At 49.5% G+C, this 18,277-nt stretch overlaps 1 protein-coding gene across 4 annotated transcripts in view; it reads right to left on the bottom strand.

The window, feature by feature from the left end:
• The window catches only part of GSG1L (GSG1 like), a 254,575-nt gene that overhangs the window by 83,551 nt on the left and 152,747 nt on the right, over positions 1-18,277 (bottom strand). For all 4 annotated transcript variants that reach the window (XM_025274751.3, XM_044935653.2, XM_044935654.2 and 1 more), the window contains one exon: positions 6,606-6,758. In XM_025274751.3, the coding sequence (XP_025130536.1) occupies positions 6,606-6,758 (153 nt within the window). The remainder of the gene's footprint in view (positions 1-6,605; positions 6,759-18,277) is intronic.

Raw genomic sequence — 18,277 nt, 5'->3', positions numbered from 1 at the left:
CTATAGCCTGCCAAACTCTTCTGTCCCTGGGATTCTCCAGGCAAGAATACTGGAGTGGGTTGCCGAGCCCTCCCCCAGGGGATCTTCCTGACCCAGGGATCGAACCCGCATCTCCTGCGGCTCCTGCACTGCAGGCGGATTCTTTACCACTGAGCCACCTGGGAAGCCCAAGTGTCCACTAGCTCTGTATGTTTTTGGTCACAAAAGCATCAAAACATCCCCATTCCCATCATACCCCATTCAGTTCCCTTTCATATTGAAGACATTCTGTATTTTAAAAACATAAAACAACTATTTTCAAATCATACATTTTTGTATATAATGTCACAAAATAATTTCTAAAACATGGATGAGGGTTAAGAAATTAAATACAGGCTTAATAGTGATGTACTGTGCAGTGAAATATACACTTTATGATGAAAGCAAATATGCCAAGATTACATAAAAGATAAGATTCTAGTTTCCCGGATTCAAAGAGCCATCTCATCCTTGGTCATTTTTTGTTTAGTTGCAAAATTTCTTTTTCTTGATACTTAACAAAATAGACGCTTGCTGACTTCTCCACAAGGTCTCATCATTTCCTGGAAACAGACTTGTTTCCCCTCATGCCAGCGCAGGTTTCAGTAAAAGTTTCAGTAAAAGCCTGATGATGTAGGAATTCTCCAAATGACTTTCTCTCCTTCCTAAGTAGATCACCCTCATCTTTCAGAGGAACTGGGGAAGAAGAGACATCTTCTAGCCTGCTTTCACATCCCCTCCAAGATACAAAACCCTGGCCACTGGGGGAAGAGACAGGGGCCGAGGAAGCTCCATCTTGCCCAGCACCTCAGCTAAAACCACAGGACCGGGCGGGCAGGGGGACCTGGCATCTGGAGCCATACTGCCCCTGCCCCCACCCTGTCTGGAATCAGTCTTGCTCCATCCTGAGAGACAGAGAAAAGCCATAGCCCAGTTCAAGGCTACATTATGACTTTCATGGGCCCCAGGCACTTTTCCCTTCAAGGGCCTGTTCCTCCATAAAATAAATATTAAAAATTACATTTCATGATGGCAGTGGTATAAAAAATATAATCCAGTCTAGATTCATTCTTATGTCTTCATCATTATTCTATTTTCCCCTTCTGATTCTAAAAGCAGTCACAATTTAAGCACTTTGTGGGTACCTAGAAGCTCAGAGCGCTCCGGGCTCTGAACCAGAGAGCCAACCATCACAGCCCCTGCCTCCAGCCCTCGGCGGGTGACTGCTCTGTACAAACACCCTCCTGCGGAACGCAGGATCTGAACACATCCCTGCTGGCCCGGCCCCACTACTCCTTCTCGGTTTGCTGTAGAGTCCAGATCCCTCCATCCCAGCCTCACTGAAACAGGGCTGGCCCCTGGGGCCACCATCTACCCCCTCAGTTTATTCAGGGACAGCTAGGAAGAATACTAGCAATAATAATAACCAATGACAATCTGAAGTCCTCAGCCCTGCTCGAAGCACCCTGTGTGGCAGGCTCTGGGTTCAGCAACTGACTAGCTATGTGACTGCCGGCAAGTCAGTTTTCCCATCTGTGGAATGGACATAATGTTAGTCCCTCCCACAAGAACACTGAGGTATAAAGATATCAACACATGCAGCAGGTCAGCCCAGGGTTGGTGCAACCTGGCATCTCAGTTGGTTTTGGTTATTACAATTACCCTAATCCACAGATTCATTTTTTAAAATATTTATTTATTTGGCTGCATCGTGTCTTAGCTGCCATGCACTGGCTTTTTGTTCCATCTCAGGGGCTTCTCTCTAGTGGTGGCGTGAGCTCAGTAGTTGAAGTGTGTGGGCTTAGCTCCCCCCACGGCATGTGGGATTTTAGGCCCCCGACCAGGGAGCAAACCTATGTCCCTTGCATTGGAAGGCAAAGTCTTAACCACTTGACCAACAGGGAAGTCCCCCACTGGTTCTTTATAACAATTATTTATAATAATTGGTTCCAGTAGGGGCCACCTCACCTCCTCCTTCTCCTTTGCCCCAGAAGCACTGACCTTGAGCTGAGCACCCCTCAAGTGTGAGCTGGTTCAGCAGCATCAGAACCCAACTCTCTCCCCACACGGCCTCAATTGACGGACTCTCCCTGATCCTGCTTGCCTGCTTCTTCCCTCCCATAGGAGCAAATCAGAAGCCTACCCACTTCCTCCAAGCTTCTCACCCCCACCTCCCCATCCTTCCCCAGCTGACTCGTTCTCAAGGGACTCCCGAAAAACCAGCTTTCTGGTTCCTCCAGGTCAGGCAAGTCAGGGCTTGGCTCCCTCTTGGTCTCCTGTTTCTCCTAGGTTTACCTTCTCCCAGTTGGACCATAAACAATGCTGAGCACTGAAGAATTTATGCTTCTGAACTGTGGTGCTGGAGAAAACTCTTGAGAGTTCCTTGCACAGCAAGAAGATCAAACCAGTCAATCCTAAAGGAAATCAACCTTGACTGTTGACTGGAAGATGCTGAAGTTAAAGCTCCAATACTTTGGCCACCTGATGCGAAGAGCTGACTCACTGCAAAAGACTCAGATGCTGGGCAACACTGAGGGAAGGAGGAGAAGGGGACGACAGAGGATGAGATGGTTGGATGACATCACTGACTCCATGGATATAAGTTTGAGCAAACTCCGGGAGACAGTGAAGGACAGGGAAGCTGGCGTGCTGCAGTCCTTGGGCTTGCAAAGAGTCAGACACGACTTAGCGACTGAGCACAGGCATGAATACAGACTCCTTTCTCCCCACCGCCTGCTTATCACATCATCTTGTCACATGATCTGGCTGCTACATCCTTCTCAGATACTGTTTTCTGAGGATGTAAAAGGCTTCTACCTCCCCACCCGTGGGTTCACTCCTGCACTGCGATCCTGAAAAACAAACAGAGGGCTTTGAAGCCAGCAGGAACGGGGTTTAAGCCCAGATCCACAACTGACCAGCCGTGTGACCTTGGGCAAATCAGTTAACCTCCCTGAGCCCGGCATTATCTGCCTGAAATTACGAAGACAATCTTATTTTCTTTTGCCGTAGGACTCCCTGCTAAAGGAAACTGGGGTATTTTTGAGGGGTGAAAACTTTGATAAGCTCTTCAAGGTAGAGGCAAGAGCCCCCTAAGCCCCCGACTTGCTTCCCCGCGAGGAGGCTGCTTGTAGAACTGGAGACGTTTGCCTGGGGCTGGCCGCCAGCTTTTGTTATGTGACTGGAGTAAGCAGGTTGAGGGGAGGGCTGGATGCTTGGGATAATGGAGGGGATTCTGCAATGCCTGGTAGAGAAAAAGAAAAGGAGAAAGCCACTGACAAAGAAAGGAGCTGGATATCTTGCGGTGTTGCAGGAAGGGGGACCCCTTCCAGGGCCCGAGAGTGGGCTCTTGTCTAACACTCAGAAGTGAGTTGTCCAAGGAGACACACGTGCTGACAAAGCAGGAGACTTTATCGGGAAGAGATGCCCGCGTGGAGAGCAGCAGGGTAAAGGAACCCAGGAGAACTGCTCTGCCATGTGACTCTCGCAGTCACGGGTTTTCTTATGATGGGATTAGTTTCCGGGTTGTCTCTGGCCAATCATTCTAGCTCAGGTTCTTCCTGGTGGCATCACTCAGCCAAGATGGATTCCAGTGAGGAGGATTCTGGGAGGTTGGTAGGACATGTGGGCTGATGTCTCCTCTCCTTTTGACACCCAGCCTCTTCAGAATGGACCCATCATCTCTTCCACCCGCTCTTTTCCCACCTGCCCCTTCTCTATGGTACCACTACTTTACTCTGTCCCAGCCAAATGCCAGCCCAGATCAAGGGGTCTGGTCATCTCAACCTAGGGTCCCATCCCCAGAATAATGTTTTTAGCTGCATAAAATAAAATAACAAGATTACAGAAGAAACCAGTTATATTGAAATACAATTAGCAAAATACACAAACACATGTGTTGTATCATAATATACTTGTGCCTTCATTACCATGTTAGATAAGATTCATTGGAAGCTCTAAGAAGCATTGCCCTTTTGAAGGAGTGCATTGCAAGATATCTGCACAACCATAGCGTGATATGAAACCTGCGGTTCCTATTGGTGGCTACGTCACAGGTGCCACCCACGACTGTGACGTGTTGCCTCCCTTCATATTTAAAAGATATTCTAAATGTCAGTTACAAGTTAAGAGAAATAAAGATGCAACTTCCCCCCACCATCCAGGTTCATAGACTCCCTCAAGTCTGTGGACTCCACACTAGGAACCCCTGACCTAGAGGCTCTGTTTTTCCACAGTCACCCACTCCCACTTACCTCTCCTAATCAGTCTGCAAGCCCTGCTGACTTCTCACTGGAGGGCGCTGGGGCTCATCTCCCATTCCCAGGGCCACTGCACAGGGTTGGGGGACTCACCCTTTCTCACCTCCTTTCCATCTCCTCACCTCCATTCTTGCTCCACTCTGCCTGTGCTGCACCCTGAATCCTCATCCTCCAATGCAAACCTGACTGTATCAACCTTTGCTGTGGATTCTTCAATGGCTCCCTATTGCCTGTGGGATAAACTCTACAGACCTTTCCAAAGTACCAAGTCGCTCACCCGGCTCTCCAGCCTCATCTTCCAACATTCCTCCTCACCTGACTTTCCACACTCCCATCATTTTTAACTACATGAAGTTGCCAGAATATGACAACTCACTAGGCTTTTTCCTATGCTTTTCTCTCCACCTAGAATGCCCTCCCCAAGCTATCCATTGGGCTTCCCAGATGGTAAAGTACTTTACCACTACCTAGTGTAAAGCACCCGCCTACCAATGCAGGAGACATAATAGACACAGGTTCAATCCCTGGGTCAGGAAGATCCCCTGGAGGACGGCACTGCAACCCACTCCAGTATTCTGGCCTGTAGAATCCCATGGACAGAGGAGCCTGGCAAGCTACAATCCAGAGAGTCACAGAGTCAGACACGACTGAAGCCTCCTAGCATGCATGCACGCAAGCTCTCTATCAAGCAAACTCAAGTTTATTCCGAAGTCTCAGCTCAAATGGTTGCTTGCCCATTCCCCACCCCACTCATCTGCACCCCCAGGCAAACGTAGGTTCCCCCCCACTTCCCCACCCCCACCCCTCCACCCCACCTCCGCCCCTCCCCTCAGGACTCACCCCACCCAGCTCACCAAGTTACAATCTTTTAATGAGTCTGTATCTCTGAGTCTATATCTCTCCAAGATCACAAACTTCAGGAGGGCAACAATGGAATCATTTTTTCTTTGACTCCCCCAAACTTAGTACTTTCCCTGGAGCCCAGCAGGCCATCAGTTGAATAAATGAATAAAACATTAAAAGAGAAAAAGAACCATGAATGAAAACTGATTTTAGGCATAATAAATGCATTTAACAACTGCAAAAAAAGAATAAACTATCTCTCGATCTGGAATAGCTGAAAACAGAGTAAGCAGGGGGCCGAAATCAACACTGTGCCGTGAGGCTCTCTCTGATTTTCTGTTCTTCCCTTTACTATTTCGGTTAGATTGCCCACATCCTGGGAATGACGATGCGCATGTTTTGATCTATGGATCATGCTATAATTTCTTGAATTCTGCTCCCTATTCTTTGAGAGATCTTTCTGTTATACATACATACCTCAATTAGGGGCCGATTATTTCCCTTCATCGTTTCAGTTCATCGTTTCGGTTTCATTAAACAGAGAGTTCTTCCAGTGCATGAAGAATAGGATTAGATTTATAGAAATTCAATTTACATTTGGCTTTTGAGGAATAGCTGTCGTACACAGCCAAGCCACAGCTCTATCTGTCAGGCCTCCTGAAGTTATGGTTTACAGGCTCCTTTCACTCCCTTCTGGCCAACTCCCAGCTTAACCCCTTCTGGCCAACTCCCAGCTTAACCCCTTATGGCCTGGATCTGCTGATGCTATTCTGGGCACCTGGCCACCTAATCCAATGACCTTTCCTTGGAGTCTTCTGTCTCCAGCTCCTGGAGTCAGGCTGCCACAGCCAACCATCCAATTCTTCCTAAAACCCTCAAAATCCCTGACCTTTGCTGATGATCTCTGCTCACCCCGCCCCCACCCTTGAGCGTCCAGATGGGTTTGTTCATTTGGCTTCCTGCTGGCCATCTCCCCAAGGATGTCTCAAGGGCAATAAGCTAAAGCAGATAATCAACGTGCCCGCCACCCGCAACAGGTTCCCCTTTCACATCCTCCAGGACACCACAGTCTGGCCTTTGTCATGGCCACCCCCCTCTCCCTTGCGCACACATCCCACCCATCACCTCGCCATGCGGCATTCATCTCCTGGAAACTTCTCCAGCTAACCCTCTCTCTGTCCCACATCTCTTCACCAAGAGCCGCAACTGTCTGTTTCCATTCATTACTCTAACCCCGGTACTTCTTAGCATCCAACCTGGCACACAAGACACCAGTAAACACATGCTGATTCAGAGAATAAGGAAGCAGACAAATCCCACTCTACAAATTTTAACACTGAGGCTCAGAGAAAAGAAGTGATTGGTCCACAGTCACCCGGGAGGGGGCCAATCAGGTCTTAGCCCGAAGGTGGCTCCACCCCCCTGCATTTTCTTCTGCTCTGAGTGCAGGGCTGGTTCTGGTGTGTTCTTCCCCCACTGCCTTACCTGAGAGCACCGTGAAGACAGCCGCGAAGGCATTGAGCTTGAGCCCGTCGATGACATTGCTGGAGTGGAAGAGCTCGAGACACATGAGGCTGAAGCCAACCACCAGCAGGAGGATGTAGAGTACCTCGGAGACCACCGACAGCCACAGGACCCCTGCACGGAGGAGGAGGGAGGTAGTGAGATGAGGACCCACAGGGCGGACTCTCCCTGTGTTCACTCCACCCCTACGCCCTTGGATTGGGGGATCAAGTTGTTTTAGAGAAGACCATCGGATCTAGGGTGGGTCCTAACTGGATAAGGAGATCCTGGCCAGCCATCCTCCTCACGGGGACTGGCTCAGGAACCCTAGCTGAAGTCTGTCAGATCATGGCACTCTTGGGGTGATGCTTACTGGTCCAGGCAGGCATGTGGACCATAAGCAGGTCCATTCAGATTGGAGGCAAGAACTTCCATCCTGTGACTGGATAAGAGGCTCTCTTTCTCTTCTCATCTGTAAAGTGACTGCCACTGAGAGCCATCTCAGGGCTAACACTAGTTGCTGAGCAGAGAGATGGAAAGATGATCTCATCGTTGTTGTTTAGTTGCTAAGTCATGTCCTACTCTTTGCGACCCCATGGACTGTAGCCCGCCAGTCTCCTCTGTCCATGGGATTTCCCAGGCAAGAATACTAGAGTGGGTTGCCATTTCCTTCTCCAGGGGATCTTTCCAACCCAGGGACCGAATCCCTGTCTCCTGCATTGTAAGCATATTCTTTACCACTGAGCCACCAGGGAAGCTCATTGGGATACCCTAACCACCAAACCACCAACCCCCCGGGGTTCTCTGTAGCTAAGCTGGTGGTCTCTGTAGCTAAGTGTGGTGGTCTCTGCTGCCTGCAGCTGTAAACATCCCGGCTCTTACACACATCATGGTTGCCCTCAAGGGACATTTCCATTTTTATTTACCCTCTACCCCACTCCATTTTTTTTCTAGAAGCCACTTACCTTCCAAGCCACACTAACCATAGGTTTTGAGAAGGGACTATGGACCAGGCCTGGCCAGCAGGAGATGGACATATGACCCAAGTCAACTCAATGAGTCAGACACAGGACTTTTGCTGGAACTACTAGGAAAGAAAATTCCTTTTTTTCCACTCAGTGTGAGATTGGGAAGGATGGAAGTGGCTGCACTGAGTAGCAAGGGCCTCCCTTAGGGCAGAGCCAAGGCCGAGAAAGGTAGCACCGAGAGACAAAGGAAGATCTTGTTCTGTGACATTGTTTGAGCCCCTCGATCCAGACATGCCTGAAGCTGCCAGTCATTTGTTCTTTCAATCAGAGAAACCAAGAGTTCTTTTTCTTTGCCTAAGTTGGTTAGAGGTAGAATTTCCATCTCTTATAATCAACAGTCCTGATCCTCAGCTTTTCTTTTCTCACAAGCTGTTAGACCTGTCCTTCCCTACCTCTCTGCCTTTGCACAAGCTGTTCCCTCCACGTTAATGTCCTAGGGACACCCCGATACACAGCCTCCAGTGAAGGAAGCAAACAAACAGCGATTTCGGATCCCCTATCTACTGGCTGATGAAGGACCCAGATTCTCAAACATCCACTATCATTCCTGATGCAACAGGCCTTTCAGAGCTTTGAAGAACTTTTCTCTTTCTCTCTCTCTTTTTGTGCTACAAAAATATCACCTTTCTTGGGCAATCCCTTGGATTTCTGTAAGAGAATAATGTGCTCTTGGCAGCCTGGATGTTGTTAAAACACCCCCTGGCACCGAACACTCACAGCCTCCAAAGCCCTTTGCTGGCCCAGGGCCCACCAGGCAGTGGGGAGGAAGGCAGGAGGTGCGGGGCGAGCCGGGCCCTGCAGGGGGGCGGATGCCCACAGGGAGGCCTGGTCTCGCTTCCAGAAGCCTTTACCTCCAGCTGCTGTTGCTCTGCTGGTGGGCGGAGGCCACCCCTCACCACAGTGAAGCTCACTGACTCAGCCGACTCCCCCGCATCGCCCCCGCTCCCCCAGCGGATGCTCTCCTCCTGCCCGCATGGGCCTGGGGCCAGGCCCGCACCCCACCACCTGCCCCTCCCAGCAGGGCCCAACTCTGCTCTTTCAGACGGGATGGGAGATGGCATGGGCGTGGGGCAGTGAGATGCTCCAGGAGTGAGTTAACCTCGGAGAAACAGGCGCTGGAATCTCAGATGCATGGCTGGGGTTATGCTGCTTCTTTCTGCCAGATTTTTTTTCCTGTCTACCCACTGGGCTCAGAGCATCTGTCTGAAATTTTCAGCCCACCCAAGGCAAGGAAATTAGTAACTATAGTAAGAAGCAGGATCATTGCTGAGGTTATGCAAATAGTAGCAGCAATGCCGCAGTAGGGCCAGGGGTTTTAGGCATCTTTCCGGTGCCAAGTCACACTGGATGGTGTTAATGTTCCACCCCATGTCCTTGCTCCTCTTTTCAGTCTTTCTGTCTTTGAAGGATTGTCTTCAGGAAGTCTTTGGACTTCATTTTGCCCATCTTCATTCAGAAAGTACCTGGAAACTTACATTGTTCCTCTCTGCGATGTCATCAGCCAGAGGCTGATTGGGGTGGTCCCGCCCCGGGGCTCTGGCAGAGGCAATTTTGGGACCTGACGCACATTGCAAAATTCCCTCCGGGCCAAAGCGGAAGCTGCCCTTCCTGGGCTCCGGCCGCACATCAACCTGTCGCTTGCCTTCCTCCCTTCCCCATTCTGCTCTCTCCAGCTCCCTTACCACTCTCCTCTGGGGTGTGCATGCGTGCTAAGTTGCTTCAGTTGTGTCCCACTCTTTGCAACCGCCATGGACTGTAGCCTGCCAGGCTCCTCTGTCCAGGGGATTCTCCAGACAAGAATACTGGAGTGGGCTGTCATGCCCTCTTCTAGGGGATCTTCCTGACCCAGGGATCGAACCCACATCTCTTAGGTCTCCTGAACTGGCAGGTAGGTTCTTTACCACTAGTGCCACCTGGGAAGCCCTTCCTTGGGGCATTTCTTTATAAATGACTTGCACATGGATCCTCATCCCAGGATCTGCTTCCAGGACTCTGGCCTCAGACACCAGTATTCACAAGCATGATCTCCCCCAGTCTTCCTGACAGCTTAGCAAGGCAGCACCCATTTTATAAATGAGCAAACTGAGGTTCCAAAGGATTAAGCCACTGGTCTACACAGCTGGGTAGTGAGTGATACAGTCAGTCTGGGTTCAAACTCAGGCCTCTCTGACTCCAGAAACCATCATGGGCAGGGAGGTTATAAATTAGCAGGAGAGAGTGGCCACTTTGAAGTCATATGGGGGAAGTTGGGTTCCCTGGCCACAGCTCTTATCTACATGCACCCCAGCATCCCTAGGAATTCCTGAGCCAGGATTCCTGCAGGAAGAGGACCACGGAGTAGGACTGTGGTTGGGGAGGGCATTCTCAATGATCCTGAGCCCAGATGGCCATGAGGTGTGGTGGGGAAGGAGGCCACAGGGGAAAGTAGATGAGTCTTAAGGATGCTGGTGAGACAGGCTGGGACCTGGGACCCTTGGGTGCAATGCTTGCGCCTGGACAAAACTCTCTTCAAGCAACAAAAACACACAGAAACTATCAGGGACTGAAAATAACTGTGTGCCTGCGCAGTTGGGGCAAATTATGGACAATAAGATACAAAAAGACCAAAAACCCGGGGCTTCCCTGGTGGCTCAGTAAAGCATCTGCCTGTAAATGCAGGGGACGAGGGTTCCATCATCCCTGGTCCGGAAAGATCCCACATGCCTCGGACCAACTAAGCCCGGTGCACCACAGCTACTGAGCTGGCTCTCTGGAGCCCACGCTCCGCAGCAAGAGAAGCCACTGCAATGAGAAGCCTTGGCACCAATGGCTAAAGAGTAGCCCTCGCTTGTCACAACTGAAGAAGGCCCGTGTGCAGCAAGGAAGACCCAGCACAGCCAACAAATATCTAAGTAAAATATAGAGTAAAAAATACTCTTTAAGAAAACAACTGCCACCGCTGAAGAGCTGGGAGCAAAAGCAGGTACTGCTCATGACCCCTACACACAACACCATCAAAGGGGTGGGCAAGCCACCCCTCTGGCCAGATCCCTGGACTCTCCCCTACTGTCAACCCATATAGGGAAATAGCTTGTCCTCTCACCTCCACCCTGCTGGGGGAGCGAGCAAGAAACTGTTGCTTGTTCTCACCCCCAATAAAGCCTGGCCTGAATTACCTGTCTGGCCTCTTATCAATTTCTGTTGATTAAGGAGGTTAAGAGCCCTGGTTGGTAACACTGAGAACCAGGCTGAAAGAGATGGGCTTGACCCATGATGCAGAGGCAGGTGCTGTCCTAAAGGCCTTAGCAAGGAAAAGGCCTGCCAGGAGGCTCCCTCTGGAAGGGGGCCTGACTAGCATATCCGCTGGAGGTTCAGCCATGCTCCGTGAAGAATGGCGCTAGTGGTAAAGAATCCACCTGCCAATACAGGAGACAGGACCTCAGGTTCAATCCCTGGGTTGGGAAGATGCCCTGGAGGAGGGCATGGCAACCCACTCCAGGATTCTTGCTTGGAGAATCCCATGGACAGAGGAGCCTGGTGGGGTACAGTCCATAGCATCGCACAGAGTCAGCAATGACTGAAGTGACTTAGCACACACACACCCATGAAGAGATGCTGGTGGTCCAGGCCACGACAGTGGCAGGGTGACGATGGTGAGGACAAGTAGGGAGCTTGATAACTCCAGAGGGGTGGGCTCTGTGGTCTGCTGACCCATGGATGCGATGGCCAAAGAGAGGGAGGAGTCCAGAGTAGGGCCATGTTTCTAGCCCAGGCATCTGAGCAGTCGGTTCTTGCTCTGCAGTGAGAATGGGACAACACTAAGACAGGAACGTGTGAGTCGAGACCTACAGGTGCAGAATCTTCAGCTGCTGCAGGACCTCTGGTGAGGATGTGCACCAGGCAGCTGGAGCCCAGACAGGGACATGGGGGCATTGGCAAGACATGGCACTGAGTGTTCGCCATGATTGTTAAAGAGATGGATGCCCCCCAGAAAGCATGCCAAGCCAAAGAGGAAATGGTGGGAAGCAGAATCCACGGGAACATCAAGACTCAAGCAGAAGGGTGGTGAGGGGGCTGTGACGGTGCAGCCGTACTAGGGATGACCCACCCACTCCTGCCCATGACCTTTCAACGCACCTGCCACCTGCCAGCACCTCTCTGCCCCAGGGTTTGTTCTGGTCATCAGAGCCCATGCCCCACCTGCTGGGAGATTGACACCACCCTGCCCTCTACCCCAGGAGCCACCCTCAACCGATGCCTAATGTGAGTTAATGAATAAGTACCCAAGGGGTAGGTAACACTGGGCACCCACCAGGTGGGGTGGGATCTTCAAATCTGTGTTTCCCATTGTAATAGGGAGGGACAAATCTGACTCCATATTGGATCTGTTTCATTTACTTTTTAAAAATTGTTTTTAAAATAACTTTATATTTTTTAAAATATCTGTCAGTTTTCATTCCAATCCCAAAGAAAGGCAATGCCAAAGAATGTTCAATGTGGTAAATCGCTTCAGTCATGTCCGACTCTTTGCAACGCCATTGACTGTAGCTCACCAGGATCCTCTGTCCATGGGATTTCCCAGGCAAGAATACTGGAGTGGGTTGCCTTTTCCTTCTCCAGGGGATCTTCCTGACCTAGGGATTGAACGCACATCTCATGTCTCCTGCATTGGTAGGCGGGTTCTTTACCACTAGAGCCATCTGGGAATTATCCAAAAAAGAATGTTCAAACTACCACACAACTGCGCTTATCTCCAATGCTAGTAAGGTTATGCTCAAAACCCTTCAAGCTACCCTTCAACAGTATGCGAACTGAAAACTTCCAGATGTACCAGCTGGATTTAGAAAAGGCAGAGGAATCAGAGATCAAATTGCCAACATCTGTCGGATCATAGAGAAAGCACGAGAATTCCAGAAAAACATCTACTTCTTCATTAACTACAATAAGCCTTTGATTGTGTGGATCACAACAAACTGGAAAATTCTTAAAGAGATGGGAATATCAGACCACCTTATCTGTCTCCTGAGAAACCTGTATGCAGGACAAGAAGCAACAATTAGAACAAAAGACTGGTTCCAAACTGGGAAAGGAGTACAACAAGGCTGTATATTGTCAGCCTGCTTATTTAACTTATATGCAGAGTACATCATGTGAAATGCCAGGCTGGATGACTCACAAGCTGGAATCAAGATTGCTAAGAGAAATATCAATAACCTCTGATATGCAGATGATACCACTCTAATGGTAGAAAGTGAAGAGGAACTAAAGAACCTCTGGATGAAGGTGAAAGAGGAGAGTGAAAAAGCCAGCTTAAAACTCAGCATTCAAAAAACTAAGATCATGGTGTCTGGTCCCATCACTTCATGGCAAATAGATGGGGGAAAAGTGGAAGCAGTGACAGATTTTGTTTTCTTGGGCTTCAAAATCATTGTGGACGGTGACTGCAATCATGAAATTAAAAGGCACTTGCATTTTGGAAGAAAAGTTATAACCAACCTAGACAGCATATTAAAAGCAGAGACATCACTTTGCTGACAAAGGTCCGTATAGTCAAAGCTATGGTTTTTTCAGTAGTCAAGCACAGATATGAACGTTGTACCTTCTTTATGAAAGCTGAGTGTTTGAATTGTGGTGCTGGAGAAAACTCTTGAGAGTTCCTTGGACAGCAAGGAGATCAAACCAGTCAGTCCTTAAGGAAATCAGTCCTGAATATTCCTTCGAAGGACTGATGCTGAAGCTGAAGCTCCAGTACTTTGGCCACGTGACTCAAAGATCTGACTCATTGGAAAAGACCCTGATGCTGGGAAAGATAGAAGGCGGGAGGACAAGGGGACAACAGAGGATGAGATGGTTGGATGGCATCATCGACTCAATGAACATGAATTTGAACAAATTCCAAGAGATAGTGAAAAACAGGGAAGTCTAGCGTGCTTCAGTCATGGGGTCGCAAAGAGTCAGCTTAGGACTGAACAACAACAGTTTATTTACTTACTTACTTATTTGGCTGCATCAAGTCTTAGTTGGATTCTGTTGCTTTTGCTAAAAGTTAAGAATGTTGCCTGTAGCTTGAAATATACAGGATGGTCCATTCTCAAGGTTCTGATCTTTAAAAGTGTGACACTTTCCCATTCATATAGAGATTTTTTTAAAGTGGCAGAACAGAGAATAACATTTGTCTCATTGGAGGTTTACACGAATATTATGTCCTGAACTAGGTGGACAGCTGCAAGAACAAAGAATTCCTACACCAAGAAGCTTGCAACACTAACCACAACCCCTCCCCTTCTAGTATAAAAGAAGCCTGAATTCTAACTTGGGCAAGATGGTTCTTTGGGGCACTAGTCCACCACTTTCTCAGTCTGCTAGCCTTCGGAATCAAGTCGTTATTCCTTGCCCCAACAACACGGTTTCTTGGCCTTCTGTGCACGTCCAAGCTTGGACTCAGTAATACCACCAGAGGAAAGATGGAGTTAAGGGTGAAGAAGCACATTAAATTGTCTGCATCTGAGTGAAAACACTATTCATTTTCCCATTATTTTAAAAATTTTATCAGCTCCACCAAGCATCTCTGTTTGTTGCCAATATGTTCTTAATACCTTCCTAACACTTTGTTTGAAACAATGCTCAGCTCTTCAGCAGCTCCTAGGCAGACTTGAGGCTGAAGCTGAAGCTCCAATAATTTGGCCACCTGATGCAAAGAGTCGACTCACTGGAAAAGACCCTGATGCTGGAAATATTGAAGGCAGGAAGAGAAGGGGATAACAGAGGATGAGATGTTTGGATGGCATCACTGACTCGACGGACATGAGTTTGAGCAAGCTCTGGGAGTTGGTGATGGACAGGGAAGCCTAGCGTGCTGCAGTCCATGGGGTTGCAAAGAGTTGGACAGGACTGAGTGGCTGAACAACAGCAAGGCAGACCTGAAGAACATTTTGACAGTTTCCTTCTGTGCTGGGAACTCTCCATCTCCCCCATCCTCTTCTCCCTCACAGGCCACTGCTCTCCACCCCTCTCTGCTCTGCTCTGTGCCCCAGGGACCTGACTCCTTAGACAGCATCCCCAGGCTCCCTGGCTCTCTGAGTCAGCAATGGGGGGCACTAGCTGGAAACTGGACCCTGGGAGGAGAGAGGTCAGTGTGTTTCTGCCCTGCTCCCTCTCAGTCTCTGTCCGCTTTTCTGGCAGTGACTTCATTCTTCTGCCCACGACTACAGCTCCGCTGTCACAGCTACTATTCTTACAGCCACCAGAACACCGCTCTGCCCTTTTATCCTTCCTGCCCAAGGCTGGTAACAGCTCCATGCCGTTGTCAGCCTTCGGGTGCCTCAGATTCTCTCAACCCTTCCCATGCCTCTATGAGTTCTTTCATCCAAGAGCCTTCATTTGAACCATGTGGGGGATTCTGTTTCCTGCAGAGAGCTCCCCAGCACATCATTTTTTATAGCAAGGGATCCAATTAGAGGAGTGATCTAAGCCAGTGATCTCAGACTGGACTCCTGACCAGCAGCAGCGGCAACACTCAGGAACCTGCGATGCAAATTCTTGGGCCTTCCTGGATCTGGAAACTCAGAGAGTGGAATCCATCTGTGTCTTAATGGGCTCTCCAGGTGATGCTGATGCATATTCAAATACGAATGTCACTGATCTGCAGTTCCCTTTCAAACGTACCAAGAAAAAAGCCAGTCAACTTTGGGGGGTGGGGGGAAACTGAGTCAATGCTAGACCGTAGGTGTTGGCGCCTGGCAAACAGAGAGAAGGTAGAAGGGGAATAATGAAACAATTGGGAATCATCACGTAGTGTCTGGTCTAAAACCAATGTCCACTGTTATTATTAGTGCTACGGAACGCACCGTATGTACGTGTAAATAAGGGAAGCCGGCAGGACAGTGGGCTGGGAGCCTCTGGGCAGGATCAGCAGGGGGCCTTGGTGATGTCCAGAAAGGCTCAATAATCACAGAGATGATTGTTTCTAGTCTCTGAAACTTGCCACTAATGGCTCGATTCACAGCGGAGAACTGGTGACCTCCCGGGGCAGGAGCAATGAAATGATTTCTCATCAGGTGTGGGGCCCACGAGGTGACAGCTAATCCTCTTAGCTGCTCTTTTTGCCTTTTTAAAAAACATCTCCGTGACGCCAACTCTGACCCTCCACTGATGGAACTGATGGGTTTGGAAGAACGATTTCCCTTTCACCCAGGAATCCCTCCCTTGCTAAGACAGTTTCCAGGGCCAGCCCTTTAACGGAGGGGACATCACAGGTGGGAACTGTGTCTTGGATGGGTGACCTTGGCGGGGGAGGGAGGGGCTCACCCCTTGGCCCTCTGTTTCCTCCACTGAAAAATGGCCATAATAGACTTGTCATCAGCGTTCAATGAGACAATATCTTGAAGTCACACAAGCCTGACACTTGAAAAGTGTTCACAAGAGCTAAGTGTTACTATTACTTCCTAATTAGTATAATCATTGGCAATTAGGATAATTACAAGAGGCAGGGAGGCACAGGGGTGAAGAGCCAGACGTGGGCCAGGCCACCAAGGTTGACACGTGCTCTGCCAGTTATCAGCCAGGAGACTGTGTCGTCTCCCGTGATACCTGTTTGTATCTGTTTTCTCGCTTAAATTGGGGATAGATCCAGAACGCACTTATGGACGGTTGTGAAGATAAAGCGATTCAGTCGATGAGGGAAGAGCTCAGGGCAGTGCCTGGCACATGGCACGTTATGCGCATTCGCTGTTCCTATTATTGCGGTCATCGTTGTTATTCACATGGGTAGAGCCAAGGAGTAGGCAGCCTGGAACGCGTGCATCTCAGCCACGGGACAAATAAAACCCTCGTGGGGAAGGCGAGGAGGGCAGAGGGGGATTGCGGCAAAATCACATGAAATCCCAAGACGCAATGGCATTTTAAGAGAACACATTTTTCCTTCCCAAATCCATCTGTTGAATATGTCAAATCACTAAGTCGTGGTGCAGTGGCCGCTGGCTGTGGGCTCAGTGACACACCCCCTGAAACCCAGCAGCTTCAATCATGTACATGATGCGGTTCGGGACCTCTGAGGCTAGAAACGGCTCAGTGACAGCTACTGTTTGTGAAATGTCAATATTGGAAGCTCAGAGGCAAGGATGCATGGGGGGCTGGGAGGAGAAAGCCAGAGGCCTTGAAGAACTGTAGTGAGGGGCTTTGAGGGTCACCAAGTCCCCAGCTCTCCATCTGCAAATGAGAAATTAGCCCGGAAAAGAATCAGGATGTGTGCGTGTCACAAAGCATGCTGGGGGCAGTCTGGAGCAGGGGCAGGTCTTCCACCTGCCAGGCTACGTGAGGTTGCATCTTTAGGGAGTGAGGGGATGCTATCAGAGGCACAGGGATTGAGGTTTTAGGGGAAAGAGGCTGCCTTGGAAATGGTGGCTGCACCGCACGTCTGCAGCCCTGAGTTCCAGCCCCAATGCTATGGGTCCTCTGGGAGGCCCTGGTGTTTCCCAGGGGCCTCAGTTTCCCTCCTCGGTAAAACAAGTGGCTTCTCAAACAAGCTGCCAACAGGCCGAAGCCAGCCCACAAAATTGTCTTATTTGGCCCACACAGTATTTTAAAAATATCTGAATTCATTATCAACATTTAAAAATAGGAGACTTCACAGAAAAAAAAATCCAGATTTCCGGATTTGTTTGCAAAATGGGTGGATGCAAGAATGCAGGACCCACACCCCCATATGACTGTGGGGCTGAGGTGGGGTGGGCCCCCTCCAACAGGGCATGTATTCCTGGGTCAGCACAGACCCCAGCCAGCCCCCCTCACTCCTTCATGGCTCCTTCCAAGCACTCGTGACCATTTGAGTTTACAGCCCTCATAAAATGACGTCTAAGGTCATGTCTATTCCTGTCACTCCACAGTCATGCAACATTTTGAAACCCTGTATGGTCCTCCCTGATAAATACATGTAGGAGTGAAATATACATCAAATTCTCAGTTATCCAGCTCCCTCATGGATTCGGGGGTTCTAGCAAACACCATGACACTCCACCATGAAGGTGCTGAATTTCAAAAGAAATTAGCTTCAAAGGAAAGGCATTCAGCTCTAAAAATATGCCCGGATTGAATTATCTGAGTCAAATGCATGGATCCTAAAGCTATTTCCAAGAGTCCTCTTGTCTACCTCAGCCCCACATCCTGTCCATGAAGGCCTAAGAGGGCTGGTGAGTTGCTGGAGGGCATGGCACTGGGAATCTTCTTTTCATGAGTCAGACAGAACCTTTGAGACTTTGACTGCAGGTCATGGCAGGGGGCTTCCCAGGTGGCTCGGTGGTAAAGAACCCATCTGCCAAGGCAGGAGCTACAAGAGATATGGGTTCGATCCCTGGGTCGGGACGATCCTCTGAAGGAGGGCATGACAAGCCACTTCAGTATTCTCACCTGGAAAGTCCCATGGACAGAAGAGCTACAGTGCATGGGGTCACAAAGAGTCGGACACGACTGAGCAGCTGAAGACGCACGCACAAGCAGACATGCACGGTGGCTGCTCCTGCAGGATGTGCAAAAACATGCGGTAACAGAGCCCCTGGGAATGGAATGCCATTCAAACGCCGAACTGGGTGCTGCTCTGGAAGCACGGGGCTTGGGTGAGGCTGTTTCCTGTGTCAGTCACCATCTTTCCCA

The sequence above is a fragment of the Bubalus bubalis genome, chromosome 24, assembly GCF_019923935.1.
Source record: "Bubalus bubalis isolate 160015118507 breed Murrah chromosome 24, NDDB_SH_1, whole genome shotgun sequence".
Lineage (NCBI taxonomy): Eukaryota > Metazoa > Chordata > Mammalia > Artiodactyla > Bovidae > Bubalus > Bubalus bubalis.
The sequence above is the reverse complement of the archived record's forward strand: the minus strand, read 5'-3'. Positions and strand labels throughout refer to the sequence as shown.